Genomic DNA, 16894 nt, shown 5'->3' on the forward strand with positions numbered 1-16894 from the left:
TCGGTCGGCCGGATTCCAAAGTCCGGTCCGCTTCGCTGATGTCGCGCTTCACCCGACGTCATCTCTGCTGGTCTTCGGGTATAAAGGCATCAGCCGACGCCATTTTCCTCAGTCTTTCTTGCCGCGTGGCGCCCGAAGCAGAAGCTGTTCGCAAGTGCCGGTCGGTCAGATCCAGAGATTACTACTACCGAATACTACTTCGAAGACTTCTAAAAAGCTAAGTACCCCGTTGGGGACTCTTTCTTGCCTCAGCCGATGTCAGAAAAAGTCAATAACTGTTTAACTTGTGGGAAACAAATACCTCATAAAGATTTCCACTCTTACTGTTTGCCTTGCTTAGGCCCAGACCACGACGTAGCAGCCTGCTCGGCCTGTGCTTCCTTCAACCGACGAACGCTTAGGCGCCGGTCGGAGTTTGCTGAACAGTTTTTCGGCTCAGATTTTGCGTACATTATGCCGTCGGATCCTCCGACTACCCAAATTGTTAAAAAACGCAAAGAAAAAGACCGACATTCGCGGTCCGCGGTTTCGGCCGAAACCACGGTTAAGCAAGCCGCGAGTGTCTCTGTTTCGGCTGAAACCGAGAAAACTGGTCAATCTTCAGCCGAATCCATGACTACTACTGAGGCTCCTGCTACCTTACCTGAATCAGCCTCAGAAATTTTGCCTACAACTGTGGTTCCTACTGATCTATCAGACACCATCCCCTTGGATATCTCTACCCCAGCACGTGGTGCTGCTAGGCCTCCTACAGCCATGTCTATTAAGGCCTTTGCCAGGGCTAAAGCAGCCAAATCAGCTAAATCAGTGCCTGTTAAACCACCCTCACTCAGGCCCACTTCTAGTTCACAAATGCTTACTCTGGCAGAAGATTTAATATCCTTAATTAGGGGATCCCAATCTCACCCAGACAGGGCCTCTCAGCCACCAGAAAAGAGACCTAGAGCAGAGCCCCCCGAGCCTGTGTCCTCTGATGATTCTGTGGATGACTCAGACATTACAGACCAGCCAGAGGCTCCTTTTTCCAATTATGAAGATTCAGATGCTGAAGAATCCATTCCAGCTGCCTCTCCACCAGAGGAATTCTCCTTTGGGGAAACCTTACATGCCATGAGAGAACAATTCCAATGGCAGGGACAAGATTTCTCAGATTCAAGAAAAAGGCTTAGGACTTTTCTGCACTTACCACAACATAGGCCCTTAGCTATACCTCCTGTCCTACCTGTTGTGGACGATGCATTTAATGATGTCTGCACTGCACCTGATTCTTTACCTCCAGCCCCTGCCAAACCAGATAGATTTTACAGGGTGCCAGACACTCATCACCACCTATACAAGGCCCCACTTGCAGACCCCGAAACTATATCCCAGGGGCCTAAGGCAGTAGCCTCGACCACAGCAAAAAAACCCTATTCCCTCTGAAAGGGAATCCAGGTCCTTAGAGAGATGGGGAAAAAGTCTACACCTCTGCTACTCTCTCAGCTAGAGCTTTAAACTGTCAGTTTCACATGATCCAATACCAAGAGTTTATGCTTGATCAGTTAATTAAAAGGCTGTCCTCTGATGAATCTTTAGATAAGAAATATGTATTAGAAATGGTGAATAACATCCAACAGGTTAGTAACCATTCTTTAAAATGTGGCTATGATGCACTGGAGGCTTCATTTAGATCAGCCATGACTGGCACAGTGATAAGAAGGCATGCATGGTTGAAAGAACAGGTCTTGCCGGATCATGTTAAAGCTAAGCTATTGGATGCTCCTATGGATAAGGCCAGTCTATTTGGGAACCTGCCCAGCAGGTAATGAAGAAAATGGAAGAGAAGGCAAAATCTGTACAAACAGTTAAAGATTTCCTACAGGTTCAGCCCCCAAGGTTTAGCAGGAACTGGCCTGCCAAAAATTGGTCCTTTCCTGACTCCACAAGATCCCAAAGGGGCAGGAACAGACGCCTAGGGGCAGAAATCAATCCAGAGGAGGTGCCTACAGAGGACGACAGTGGCAAGGCAATAACCGAGGCACAGACACAACCACTGCCACTACAACAGGACAATCTCAGTGACTTGGCTCTATCTCCGCCTACCAGGGAGCAAATAGCAGCACCATTAGGCGGAAAGTTAGCCTTATTCTCGAAAAATTGGCACTATATTACAAAAGACAAGTGGATTTTGCAAACCATAGACCAAGGCTACCGGTTCCACTTCCACACTTTACCAGTAAAAAGAGGAATGCCAAACCTGCCCCCAAATCAAAAAATAGAAGCCCTGCACCAGATAGCGGAATTAATAAAGATGAGAGCTGTGGAAAGGGTGCCAATAACAGAACAGGGACAAGGATTCTACTCCAGACTATTCCTAGTACCAAGAAAAGAAAAAAACTGGAGACCTATTCTCGACCTGTCCATCTTAAACACATGCATCATTGTCCCAAAATTCAAAATGCTGACCCTACAGCAACTTCTTCCCATGCTGGGCAAGGAGTGTTGGCTGGTAACTCTAGATCTCAAGGAGGCATACCTGCACGTCCCCATTCGACCAAATTGCAGAAGATACCTCAGATTTCTTGCAGGATCAGAGCATTATCAATTCTCAGCATTGCCCTTTGGCTTATCTACTGCGCCCAGAGTATTCACAAAATGCCTGGCATCAGTAATCGCTCACTGCAGAGTACAGGGAATTCAAATTTATCCATACCTGGACGACTGCCTGTTACAAGCAGACCACAAAAGCAAGCTGACAACAGATTTACAAAGGGTCATTTACTTGCTACAAGCCCTGGGATACACAGTCAATTTTCAAAAGTCAAGGCTGATCCCATCCCAGACAAGAACATTCTTGGGCGCGGAATTGGACACAGTAAAACAGATGGCATTCCTAACTGCAGAAAAACAAAATGAACTCCCTCTTTACTTCTTAGCATTAACAAAGCAGAACAAACTAACAGCAAGAAAAGTTCTGCAGGCCTTGGGCTTCATGGCATCATGCATAATCTTGGTCCCACATGCCAGACTGCATATGAGAAAGTTACAGTGGTACCTAAAGAATTTATGGTCTCAACACAGGCACAGCTTAGAAACAGAAATACCACTAATCCCATGCTTAAAACAGGAGTTCCTCTGGTGGGCTCGGGCATGCCAGTCAAACCCAGGCTTACCCTTCCACAACTTTCGAAAGCAAACCAAACCATCACTACGGATGCCTCAGACCTAGGATGGGGGCACACATGCTGGACAAATGCGCATAAGGACTGTGGACTCAGGACCAGCTGCACCTGCACATAAACCAAAAAGAAATGCTGGCAGTAAAACTGGCAATCCTAAAATTCAGACCATTCCTCAAAGAAGGCCATTTGATGATAAGGACAGACAACACCACAGTCATGTGGTACATCAACAAACAGGGAGGCACTCATTCTTACCCCCTATGCAGAATGACTTTGGACCTTTGGAATCTGGCTCTCAGCTACAACATCCAGTTACAGGCAATATTTGTACCGGGAAAAGAGAACACCCTAGCAGACATTTTAAGCAGAACAACCTCGGATGCTCACGAATGGATGCTACACCCGGACATCTTCAAGGCCATCACAAAGAAATGGGGAATGCCACAGATAGATCTATTCGCTTCCCCACAAAATCACCAGCTCAAAAAATTCTGCACAAGGACATTCCACCCACTTGCATGGAAGGTGGACTCTCTATCCTTCAGCTGGAAAGGCCTGACAGCATATGCATTCCCACCTCTTCCCTTGATGCACAAGGTACTACTGAAAATCAAAGAGGAACGTCCACGGATAATCCTGATAGCTCCGAACTGGCCAAGACAACACTGGTACCCATTGCTGAGGAGCATGTCTCGGGAGAAAATGTGGTCAATACCCCTGATGCCTCTGATGTTAACTCAGAACAACTACAACATCATACATCCAAACCTAAAAACCTTGCAACTGACTGCCTGGAACATCACATAGCAGTAACTAACCCAGACCTTTCCCAAAGGGTTAAAGACATTATCCTTTAAGCCCGCAGACCTTCAACAAGAAGGAACTATGCAGGAAAATGGAAAAGGTTCGTCATTTGGAGTACTGAAAGAGGAAAAGATGTGTCGAACATAGATATTGCTAACATTCTGGAGTACTTGGCAGAGCTTCTACATACAGGCCTGTCCTATTCCTCCATCAAGATACATGCATCAGCTATTTCAGCAGAATACAGCTTTGATCCTCCTGTCTTTTCACATCCTCTACTCAGGCAGTTTCTCAGAGGGATCAAGAATGTAAAACCTCCTAGGAAACCACCATTACCAGCATGGGACTTGAATTTTGTACTAGAAAAGTTGACACTACCTCCGCTTGAACCAGCAGCAACAGCAGATCTACAACACCTGTCATGGAAAACTGCTTTTCTGCTGGCTATTACTTCAGCAAGGAGGGTTTCGAACTACAGGCCTTAATGGCAGTGCAACCCTTCCTAATCTTCCATCAAGATAGGGTATCCATGAGAACTAATCCTACATTTATGCCTAAGGTGGTATCCAGAGTGTCTTTAAACCAGGCAATCCACCTACCTACCTTCTTTCCCAATCCACAAAACAGAGGCGAAAGAATAATGCATACCTTGGATGTTCATAGACAGTTACGCTACTACCTGGACAGAACCAAAGGTAACAGAAAACTGACCAGCTCTTTGTAGCCTATGCAACAGGAAGGGAAGGAAAAGCAATTTCCAAACAGACAATCTCCAAATGGATAGGAAATTGCATAAGATTCTGTTACTCCTACCATGGAAAACCAATTCCACAGAACATAAGACCTCATTCTACAAGGGCTACAGCCACTACCACAGCTTTCTTAAGAGGAGTGGCAACCAAGGACATTATTGAGGCGGCTACTTGGACCTCCGTGCATACATTTGCCAAGCATTATAATTTACCTCTATATTCTAGATCCCGAGCAGGGTTTGCCACTGCTGTACTGCAAGGGATCCTGACTACACCATAATTATTATTCCTCCTCCCCTAGTTTGGCTATGGTATTCTACCCATTTGTTATGACTGCAGATGCATCCATGAAGGACATAGTACAGTTTTGTACCTACCATAAATGTAGATGTCCGAACTGGATAGCATCTGCAGTCAGGATTACCCTCCCTCCTTCCCCTCTGCGGTACTCCTAGGGTACTTACCCTCCTAATAGCTAGCTGGGGGGGGGGTCTCTTATGGTGTATTTGTTTGTATATATGTACATACATGTTTATTTTTTGTGTTTGCCTTCTACTATTTTGGAAACATTGGCATTTATCCAAAATTTAGCTTTCCAAGAGGGCAATTGGCATCTGGGGCAAGAAACACTGAGGAAAATGGCGTCGGCTGATGTCTTTATACCCGAAGACCAGCAGAGATGACGTCGGGTGAAGCGCGACATCAGCCGAAGCCGGACCCGGACTTTGGAATCCGGCCGACCGAAGGGCTGCCTGACGACAGGACAACCCATTTGTTATGACTGCAGATGCTATCCAGTTCGGACATCTACATTTATGGTAGGTACAAAACTGTACTTTTCAGCAGAAGCCTGGCTGAGAAAAGCTTCACATAAAGATTGACAGAGACAACATTAAATACAGGACCTTAAACAGTGAGAAATTACATATGGTAAAAAATAATTGCATAGATTATAAAAAATACATAGTTGGATAAAGGATTTTACTAGCAGGAATTAAAAGGACTTTACAAGTAAGAATTAGACCTACAGTTTGTATGCAGTTTTGGACTGAATTCACTATTTTTCACCCATTTTCTCATTCTCTGCAGTGCTGAGACTAGGCCAAATATCCAGTCCAGTTTATCGTTTTTCTTTGTCTGATGGGACTTGCGTTACTGCCCAGACAAAGAGCAAACTTATTCGATCCACCTCAACTAATGAGCCTCAGCTTGTTATGTCACTGCATATTTTGCAGAGGTAAGTGCCTCTAGACTTATTTTTATATGTACTTAATGACTAAACTTCTTGATAATCATGCTGAGTGCAGATTTTTGTGCTGTAAGTTTCTTGTTATTTATTTTCATGAAAGGTGATTGTGGTTCATGTCAGACAATGGTTATATCTGGGCAAATGAAAATAAAATCTTGTGTCAGTATGATGTGCTTTTTTTTTTCAAACTCATCATATTTGCTTATTTAACAGGGGTTTTAACACTTTGGGGGAAAGGTGCTAAAATATTTGAATATTTAATCAGGAATCTTAGTTAAGTGTGTTTTACTAGAGTAGTGGTTGCTTTAACCCCCCCCCCCCCTTTTGTCAAGTTGACAATGTTCCTAAGCAGTGTTAAGATGTTCTTCGTGTTTCACTGTTGCAGTCATTACGTTTGGGTAATCTGCTTGCAGGTTGCCCTCAGACAGCCTGATTAACAAAGTCTTGGGTCCTGCGTCGGTTGCTGTCCCTTCTTCCATGATGTCAGGTCATCAGGGGTATAAAACATGTAGCCGATGCCATTACATCAGTCTTTCTTGCCATGTGGTGCCCGAAGCAGAAGCAAGTGCCAGTCAGCCGACTCCTGAAATTTTCGTTTTTGAGTTTCAGAACCAAAGTCTTCAACTAAAGCTAAGTACCCCGTTGGGGAAACTTTTTCTTGCTCCTTACTGATGTCAGTAAAAGTTAATAATTGCATTACCTGTGGAAAGCAAATACCTCATAAGGATTTTCATTCGTACTGTATTCCTTGCCTAGGCCCTGACTACGACGTACCTTGCTGTCGGTTTTCTGCTTTATTTAATCAGTGCACTATCCATCGCTGGTATATTTTTGCCTCTAAATATTTCAGTTCTCTGTTTAATTATCCAGAAATGTCGTCGGTTAGCCATCCGATTACCGGGATTCCAAAAAAACACAAAGATAAAGACAGAGACAGGCCGCCGAGGTCCAAAACTGCCGACAATGCTTCTCCTAAGCCAGTTCGCCGGTACTCAGTGAAGCGCTTTCACAGCCCCTGATATCCGCTACTTCTGATTCTCTACTGAGACCTATTCGGAGTCCGGTATGCCGCGAGATGCTTCAACTGTGGAACCTGTGGATATCTCTACCTTGGATGGGTCTGCAGCCGCTGTGCAGGCACTGGCTTCTGAGGGTGTATTCAGGCTTACGGACTTGCATATTAAATCGACACCTCCTTCATTACTTAGGCCTAAATCTCGATCCATGTCTAAAAAACCGATGCCCAGGCCACATGCTCAGGCCTCTATGCCTAAAAAACAAATGATAAGAATGGTTGAAGATCTGTTAACTCTAATCAGGGGAAGCCAACCCCCCCCCCCTTCTAAGAGGCCTAGGACTGAGGTTGATTATGAATCTTCTGATCAGGATTCTGTTTTTTTCTGACTCTTCTGAGGACCTGGATTTGTCCTTGCCTACTTATGAGGATTCTGATGCAGGGGACTCTATTCCCTTTGCTTCTCCTGAGGATTTTTCTTTTGGGGAAACCTTGCATTCTGTAAGGGAGCATTTCCACTGGGAAAGCCGGGATTACTCTGATTCAAAAAATAGGTTAGGGATTTCCTTCTCCTACCACAGCATAGGCCTTTAGCTATTCCTCCTGTGTGGGCATTGTTGATGATGCTTTCTCGGAATCTAGTTTGGCCCCTGATTCCCTGCCTCCTGCTCCCAGAAAATCTGATATATACTACAGGGTCCCTGAGTCCCACAAGTTCCTTTTCAAAAATCCTATTGCAGATCCAGAGACTATTTCAGAGGGGCCCAGGGCATTAAGGCTTCTACTGCTAAAAATCCTACCCCTTCGGATAGAGACTTCAGGGCGCTGGATAGATGGGGTAAGAAGGTTTACACTTCTGCATCCTTGGCCATTAGGGCTTTAAATTGCCAGTTTCATATATTAAAATATCAGCAACATGTTATTGGACTGCTTAAACAGAAAATGATGTTGATTCCTGACTGTGTGGAAAATAAAGAATTACAGGATTTAATGCATTCTGCCAAACAAGTTGGAAAACATACTTTGCAATGTGGTTTTGATTCATTAGAGGCTTCTTGCAGGGCTGCGGTTACTGGGTCTGTGCTCAGAAGCCATGCTTGTCTTAAGGAGCAATCTTTGCCTGATCATGTTAAAGCTAAATTGTTGGATGCTTCTTTAAATCAGGACCGCCTGTTTGGCAACAAGGCTGAGGAAGTTCTTAAAAAGATGGAAGATAAAGCTAAACCTATGCAAACTGTTAAAGATTTTTTTTACAAGTTCAGCCTCTTAGCTTTAGCAGGCACTGGCCCTCTAAAAATTGGTCCTTTCCAGCCCCTTCCAGGTCTTCTCAAGCCAAACCCAGACACAGCAAAAACCCCTAAGCAGTGGGGAGCCTCCACTTCCAAGTCTGGGAGTAATAAGACTCCCCCCTATGGTAAACTGTCTTAATGACTTTCTTTTAAAATTTCCAAGCACTTGTCATCTGACTGCCGCTTTGGGGGGAAAGATTGCTCTTCATGCAAAGAATTGGGAACTCATTACCCAGGACAAATGGGTTTTAAATATAGTGTCCCAAGGATACAGATTTCACTTCCACACGTTGCCAATGCCAAGTGGGTGGCCAGACCTTCCCCCAAATCAGTGGGCAGAGGCTCAAAAACAACTACTTTCTCTCTTAAGCATGGGGGCTATTCAGCTGGTACCAGAAGAGGAAAAGGGACAAGGTTTCTACTAAAGACTTTTCCTGGTACCCAGAAAAGACAAATCATGGCATCCAATCTTGGACCTGTCTACTCTAAACACCTTTCTGGAGATTCCAAAATTCAAGATGCTGACTCTTTCCCAATTACTTCATATGCTAGGCAAAGATGCTTGGTTGGCAACACTAGATTTAAAAGAAGCATACCTGCACATCCCAGTCAGTGAATCTTGCAGAAGATACCTGCGCTTCAAAGCAGGCTACACACACTGTCAGTTCTCTGCACTGCCCTTTGGCTTATCTACTGCACCCAGGGTATTCACAAAGTGCCTAGCTCCAGTCATTGCATTTTGCAGGCAAAGTACTCAAATATACCCATACCTGGACAATTGTCTAATTCAGGCAGAAAGCCAAGACATTTAATTATCTGGCGTTTGTAAAAAGGGTTCTAACTTGTATGGGGTACACCATAAATGAAAAGAAATCACAACTGGTACCCTGTCAACAAATTACTTTCTTGGTAGCACGCTTGAATACAACTTCCCAGATGGCTTACCTCATGCCAAAAAGCAAATTCATTTGACAACCTATTTCAAACAAATGGCCACAAAAACCCTGCTATCTGCAAGATAAATATTGCAAGCCCTGGGGTTCATGGCCTCCTGCATTCTTCTAATTCCATATGCACGACTGCATATGAGGAAGCTACAGTGGTATCTAAAAAGCCTATGGAGTCAACATTCTCACAGCCTAGAAACAATGATTCCTGTCATACCTTGCCTACGTCTAGAGTCCCGTTGGGCAGAGGCCTGCCACCAAAACAAGGGACTACCTTTGACACCACCCCCCTGCCATCCATACCCTAACAACAGATGCATCAGACTATGCATGGGTGGCTCACCTGGCAGGGAAGTGCATTCAGGGCAAATGGAACCCAAGTCAAATGCACCTGCATATCAATCAAAAAGAAATGTTTGCTGTACAGAATGCTCTGACAGCCTTCAAGGACTACATTCTTCCAGGACAACTAATGGTAAAGATGGACAAACACCACGGTTATGTGGTACATAAACAAGCAGGGGGTGCACATTCTTACCCCCTCTGCAGACTAGCCATGGCATTGTGGAACACAGCCTTGAGCTGCCAAGTGCACCTACAAGCTCAATTCCTGCCAGGAAAATTAAATACACTGGCAGACGGACTAAGCAGAAACCTCATGGACCCACATGAGTGGAAACTGGAACCAAGGATTTTCAACATGTTGACAAGCGAATGGGGGAGCCCAGATCTAGACCTCTTTGCCTCCCCCCAGAACTATCAATTGGACAAATTTTGCACAAGGACTCCCTGCAAACAAGCCTGGAAAGTGGATGCTCTGTCCTTCAGCTGGAAAAACCTATCAGTCTATGTTCCCCCCCCTTGCTGCCTCTGCTCTCCAAAGTACTGCTAAAAGTCAAACAGGGCAAACCAAAGATGATTTTGATTGCTCCAGACTGGCTGCACCAACACTGGTACCCTCTCCTGCACAGTGTGTCACGGTTATCTCCATTGCACCTGCCTCAGACTCCTTCCCTGCTGTCTCAGCACAGCAAGCGAACCAGATTCTGCACCCTCAGCTTCCAACACTGAACCTTGCAGCCTGGCTAATTATTTAAACTCTCCCTTACCATCCCTCAGTAAACCTGTGATGGATGTCATCTTAGAGGCAAGGAGGGCTAGTAATAGAAAATCTTATGGTGAAAAATGTAAAAGATTCTGTGCCTGGAACCAGTCTCAAGGGATGAGCACAGCAGCACCCAGTTTACCTCAGATTTTACAATACTTAACTGAGATGCTTCACAAGGGCCTGTCTTTTTCCTCCATTAAAATCCATGTCTCAGCCATGTCAGCTCATTATAACACAGAACCTCCCCTCTTCTCTCATCCACTGCTCAAGCAGTACCTCAGAGGGGCCAAAAATTTGAGACCACCCAGGAGAACCCCAGCCTGGGACCTTAACTTTGTCTCGGAGAAACTCACTCTACCTCCTTTCGAGCCAGCTGCTATCACTTCAGCTAGATGGGTATCTGAATTTACAGGCCCTTATGACAATGGAGCCTTTCATCATCTTTCATGCGGACAGGGCGTCACTCAGAACCAGTCCATCATTCATGCCCAAGGTGGTATCCAGTGTGGCTCTTAATCAGTCCATTAATTTGCCAACCTTCTTTCTCAATCCACAGAACAAAGGGGAATGGATTCTGCATTCCTTGGATGTTGACAGACAACTTAGATTCTACTTGGACAGGACTAAACCTCAATGAAAATCTGAACAACAGCTGGTGGCATTTGCTGCAGGGGCAGAGGGGAAGGCTATTTCAAAACAAACCATTTCTAAATGGATAAGCCATTGCATTCAGTTCTGCTATAAGCACCATGAAGAAACTATCCCCATAGGGGATCAGACCTCACTCCACCAGGGCTGCATCTACTTCTACAGCCTTTCTCAGAGGTGTTCCTGTCAGGGACATCCTGGAAGCTGCTACCTGGAGTTCTGTACATACTTTCACCAAACATTATCATTTGCCAATTTTGTCTAAATCCAGAGCTGGCTTTGCCACTGCAGTCTTGCAGGGCCTTATAGTTGGCCCTAATGCTATCTAAACTCCTCCTCCCAAACATAGCTTTGGGAATCTACCCAAATGTAATGACTGCAACAGTGAAACACGAAGAGCATAGTACAGTTGTGCACACTTACCATAAATGTAGATGTTCGAGTATATTCACTGTTGCCGTTCTGGTTACCCTCCCTCCTGCCCCCTAACTTCTTTTGGCTATACCTCTACTTTCCTTTACTATGCTTAAAAGCCTTTTTGGTGTATTTGCTTTTTTTTTTTTTTTTTTTGGACGTATACCTTTGTGTTTTTATGTTTAATTGCTCCCCATTAGGGGGGCACCTGACATCTGGGGCAAGAAAAACTGATGTAATGGCGTCGGCTGCATGTTTTATACCCCTGACTACCTGACATCATGGAAGAAGGGACAGCAACTGATGCAGGACCCAATACTTTGTTAATCAGGCTGACTGAGAGCAACCAGCAGGCAGATTACCCAAATGTAATGACTGCAACAGAGAATGCACTTGAATATCTACATTTATGGTAAGTGTACACAACTGTACTTTACTCTGCAGTCAAGGTACAGCTTGCTGCCATTTTCAACTTCCATTTTGGCATTGATTCAGCTTCTTTGACTACTTGTAAGTTATGCAAGACTTTTCTTAGGGGCAGCTTTTTTTACTACGATCTCCTGTCAAGGATTCTACATCCCCTTGCGATCTTTGTATCATTTTACAAGCTTTGGTCCATCCTCCTTTTTGAACCTTCGACTACCGTAGATCTATTGTTCCTTTCCTGGAAAACACTTTTCGTAGTAGCTATTACCTCGGCCAGGAGAGTGTCTGAGCTGCAGGCTCTTTCTGCTTAGATGTTCTTCGTGTTTCACTGTTGCAGTCATTACATTTGGGTAATCCTGCTGGCAGGTTGCCCTCACTCAGCCTGAATTCCAAAGTCCTGGGTCCTCGTCGGCTGCTGTCACCCCATCCCTGACGTCAGGTTGTCAGGGGTATAAAAGAAGCGGCCAACGCCATTTTCTTTAGTCTTTCTTGATGTGCAGTGCCCGAAGCAGAAGCAGTTCGCAAGTGCCGGTCGGCTGACTCCGGATCTGAAATTCGAATTCGAAAATCTCAGAAGTCTTCTATAAAGCTAAGTACCCTATTGGGGAAACTTTTTTCTTGCTCCGGAACCGATGTCAGAAAAAGTGAATAATTGTATTTCTTGTGGGAAGCAAATACCTCATAAGGACTTTCATTCTTAGTGTATTTCTTGCCTAGGCCCTGATCATAACTTTCTGGGTTGTCAGTTTTGTGCTAGATTTAACCAACGCACTATTAAGCGTCGGTATGATTTTACATTAAACTACTTTGGACGCAGGTTTAATTATCCAGAAATGTCGGAAAGCCATCCGACTACCGGAGTTCACAAAAAACGCAAATAAAAATAAAAAGAAAGACAACCGAGGCCCAAAACAGACAACGAAGCTTCTCCTAAGCCAGTCGCCAGTTCTCAGTGAAGCGCTTTCGCAGCCCCTGACGACTGCTACTTTAGAGTCGCAGGCTGCTACCGACTCCCATGTGGAGATGGGCATGACACTGGTGACTCAAGGTATTGGAGCCTCGGAAGTTAATCCTTCAGATGGGTCCCGAGCCGCTGAGCAGGCACCGGCTTCTGAGGGTGTTTTCAGACCCAAATATCTATACATTAAACCGACTTCAAAGGCAAAGACTAAAGCACCTTCAAAGGCAAAGAAGCAAACACAAGAGCCACGTGGACAGGCCTCCATGCCCAAAAAACAGATGCTGAAAATGGCAAAAGACATGATTACCTTGATCAGGGGTTCCCATCCCCATCCTAATAAGAGGCCTAGGCAAGAGACTGACTGTGAATCTTCAGATCAGGTTTCCATTTCTTCTGATTCCTCTTCTGATCAGGAATATTCTTTTTCCCCCATGAGGATTCTGATGCTGAAGAATCCATACCTTCAGCTTCTCCTCCTGAAGACTATTCTTTTGGGGAAACCTTACATACCATGAGGGAGCATTTCCACTGTGAGATCCAAGATTTTTCTGAATCTAAAAAGAGACTCTGGGATTTCCTGTTACCACCTCAACACAAGCCACTAGCTGTCCCTCCTGTGTTAGACATCGTAGATGATGTGTTTTCGGAGTCTAGCCTTACCCCTGACTCCTTACCTCCATCTCCTGTTAAGCCTGACAGATATTACAGGGTTCCTGACTCACATAAATTCCTTTTTAAAAACCCTGCTGCAGACCCAGAAACATTTCTCAGGGTCCCAAGGGAGTTAAGACTTCTGCTGCAAAAAAAACCCCTACCCCTTCTGACAGGGATTCTAGGGCACTGGATAGATGGGGAAAAAAAGGTTTATACATCTCCTACCTTGGCTATAAGGGCCTTAAACTGTCAGTTTCATATGCTTAAATATCAACATGTCATGGCATTGCTTAAACAAAAAAAATGTTGTTAAACTCTGAATGTGCAGAAAACAAGGAAATGCAGGATATATTGCATGCAGCTGAACAAGTTGGAAAGCATACTTTGCAATGTGGTTTTGATTCTTTAGAGGCCCTCTCCTGCAGGGTTGCAGTTACAGGTTCTGTAATTAGAAGGCATGCTTGGTTAAAAGGAATAAAATCTGCCTGATCATGTTAAAGTTAAATTATTAGATGCACCTTTGCAGCATGATACTTTGTTTGGTGTTAAGGCAGAAGAGGTGTTAAAGACAGTGGAGGACAAGGCTAAATCTATGCAAACGGTCAAAGATTTCTTACAAGTACAGCCACCTAGGTTTAGTAGACACTGGCCAACAAAGACTTGGTCCTTTCCTGTGTCAGACAGACCTCAAAGGGGCAGACCCAGCTGTCCTAGAGGCAGATCACAGGCGCAAGGTTCATACAGGTCAAAGCAATGGGGTGCTTCTACCTCCAAAAGTGGAGAAGATAAATCACAACCTTACAGGAAACAGTCCCAATGACTTCCCCTGGCAGCACCCTTAGGGGGAAAATTAGCACTTTTTTCTCAAACTTGGCACGTTGTAACCCAGGACAAGTGGGTTCTAAATATCGTATCACAAGGCTACAAGTTCCATTTCCATACCCTGCCAAAGGCAAAAGGCTGGCCATATCTGCCAAAACATCAGTGGGCAGAGGCACAAAAACAAGTCTCATCCCTCATGGACATGAGGGTCTTTCAACAAGTGCCAGAGCAAGAGCGTGGACAAGGATTTTACTCAAGACTGTTCTTGGTACCCAGAATGGACAAAGCCTGGAGGCCAATACTGGACCTATCGATTCTGAATACATTCCTGGATATACCAAAATTCAAAATGTTGACTTTGCAGCAGCTTTTGCCCATGCTGGGCAAGAACGCTTGGCTTGTAACTTTAGACCTAAAAGAGGCATACTTGCTTGTCCCAGTCAGACAAATATGCAGAAGATACCTCAGATTCAAGGCTGGGTCAATGCATTACCAATTCTCTGCACTACCCTTTGGCTTATCTACTGCCCAGGGTCTTTATAAAGTGCCTGGCATCAGTAATTGCGTTCTGCAGACAAAGAGGAATACAAATATATCCTTACTTGGATGACTGTCTAATTCAAGCAGAGAACAAGGACACTCTTCTATAGCATCTGGCGTTTGTGAAAAAACTTCTAACATGCCTAGGGTACACAGTCAACAAAAAGAAATCAAAACTAGTACCCTGTCAAGAGATAATATTCCTGGGTGCAAGCTTAAATACAACTGCCCAGATGGCTTATCTCACGCCAGACAAACAAAGGCAACTGACTACCTATTTCAAAATGTTAGCAACAAAGGCCCAGTTATCTGCAAGAAAAATTCTGCAGGCTTTGGGCTTCATGACATCCTGCATCCTACTAATTCCATATGCAAGACTGCATACGAGGAAACTTCAGTGATACCTAAAAAGTGTTTGGACTCAACATTGCCACAGCCTGGAAACTATAATTACTCTCATTCCCTGCCTGCAGCAGGAGTTTTGATGGTGGGCAAAGGCTTGTCACCAAAACAGGGGACAGCCATTCACATTACCCCCCACCAGGCAGACACTAACAACGGATGCATCAGATTATGCCTGGGGGGGCTCACATGGCAGGAAGATGCATTCAGGGAACATGGATCTCAAACCAAATGCATCTGCATATCAATCAAAAAGAGATGCTAGCTGTTCAGAATGCCCTGACAGCCTTCAAGGACCTACTTCATCCAGGACAACTGCTGATAAAGACAGACAACACCACGGTCATGTGGTATATCAACAAGCAGGGGAGCACACATTCTTACCCCCTTTGCAGACTAGCCATGACTTTGTGGGACACAGCATTGACTTACCAAGTACATCTGTAGGCACAATTCCTGCCAGGAAGGAAAAATACTTTGGCAGACGAACTAAGCAGAAACAAGTATTCAGCATGATAACAAGGAAATGGGGATGACCGGACATAGATCTATTTGCCTCCCCTCACAACTACCAACTAAAGAGATTCTGCACAAGGATTTATCACAGACAAGCATGGAAAGTGGACGCCCTATCCTTCAGCTGGAAAAACCTATCAGTATATGCCTTTCCCCCTCTGCCTCTCTTCCCCAATGTACTCCTAAAGGTCAGACAGGAGAAGCTAAGGATGATATTGATTGCACCAGACTGGCCCTGCCAGCACTGGTACCCAATATTAAGGAGCTTGTCTCGATGCCCAGCTTGGACCTTACCTCAAGGACCGCATCTACTGTCCCAGCAAAACAATCAGATCCTGCACAGCCAACTCAGGACTTTAAAACCTGGCAGCATGGCGGATAATGTAGTCTTACAAAACACACCTCTCAGCAAAGCTGTATTGGATGTCATTTTGGAAACCAGAAGGCCTAGTACTAGAAAATCATATGCTAGAAAATGGAAGAAATTCTGTTTGGAACCAGACACAAGGAACAGATACAGCTGTGCCAAACATTCCTCAGATTTTACAGTACTTATCTGAGATGCTGGATAAAGGCCTATCTTTCTCATCTATTAAAATTCATGCCTCTGCCATTTCGGCTCGTTACAATACAGAGCCACCAATCTTTTCTCATCCCTTATTAAAACAGTGCCTCAGAGGAGCCAAAATTTTAATGCCTCCAAGGAGATCACCAATGCCTGCATGGGACCTCAACTATGTCTTGGAAAAACTCACCCTGCCTCCTTTTGAGCCAGCAGCTACTGCTGATATAAAGTTTTTTATCTTGGAAAACAGCCCTGCTCCTAGCAATAACTTCTGCAAGACGAGTTTCATTGCTACAGGCACTCATGGCTGTGGAACCTTTTGTCATTTTTTATCCGGACAGGGTCTCCCTGAGGACAAACCTAACATTGATGCCTAAAGTGTTGTGGTGTCCAGTGTGGCTCTTAACCAAACCATTTATCTGCCAACTTTTTATCCAAATCCACAGAACAAGGGGGAAAGGATTCTGCATTCTTTGGATGTACACAGACAGCTTAGCGTCTACTTATACAGAACCAAAGTTTTCAGAAAGACTGAGCAATTACTAGTAGTATATGCTGCAGGATCACAAGGAAAGGCTATCTCAAAGCAGACTATTTCAAAGTGGATAGGCCACTGCATTT

At 44.6% G+C, this 16894-nt stretch overlaps 1 protein-coding gene across 2 annotated transcripts in view; it reads left to right on the forward strand.

Annotated features, from left to right (window-relative positions):
* NCOA2 (nuclear receptor coactivator 2) overlaps positions 1-16894 on the forward strand; it is a 1980807-nt gene that overhangs the window by 978031 nt on the left and 985882 nt on the right. For both annotated transcript variants that reach the window (XM_044067155.1, XM_044067157.1), the window contains exon 11: positions 5807-5954. In XM_044067155.1, the coding sequence (XP_043923090.1) occupies positions 5807-5954 (148 nt within the window). The remainder of the gene's footprint in view (positions 1-5806; positions 5955-16894) is intronic.

Source organism: Protopterus annectens, chromosome 3.part1 (genome assembly GCF_019279795.1).
Source record: "Protopterus annectens isolate FY-2018-M chromosome 3.part1, PAN1.0, whole genome shotgun sequence".
Lineage (NCBI taxonomy): Eukaryota > Metazoa > Chordata > Ceratodontiformes > Protopteridae > Protopterus > Protopterus annectens.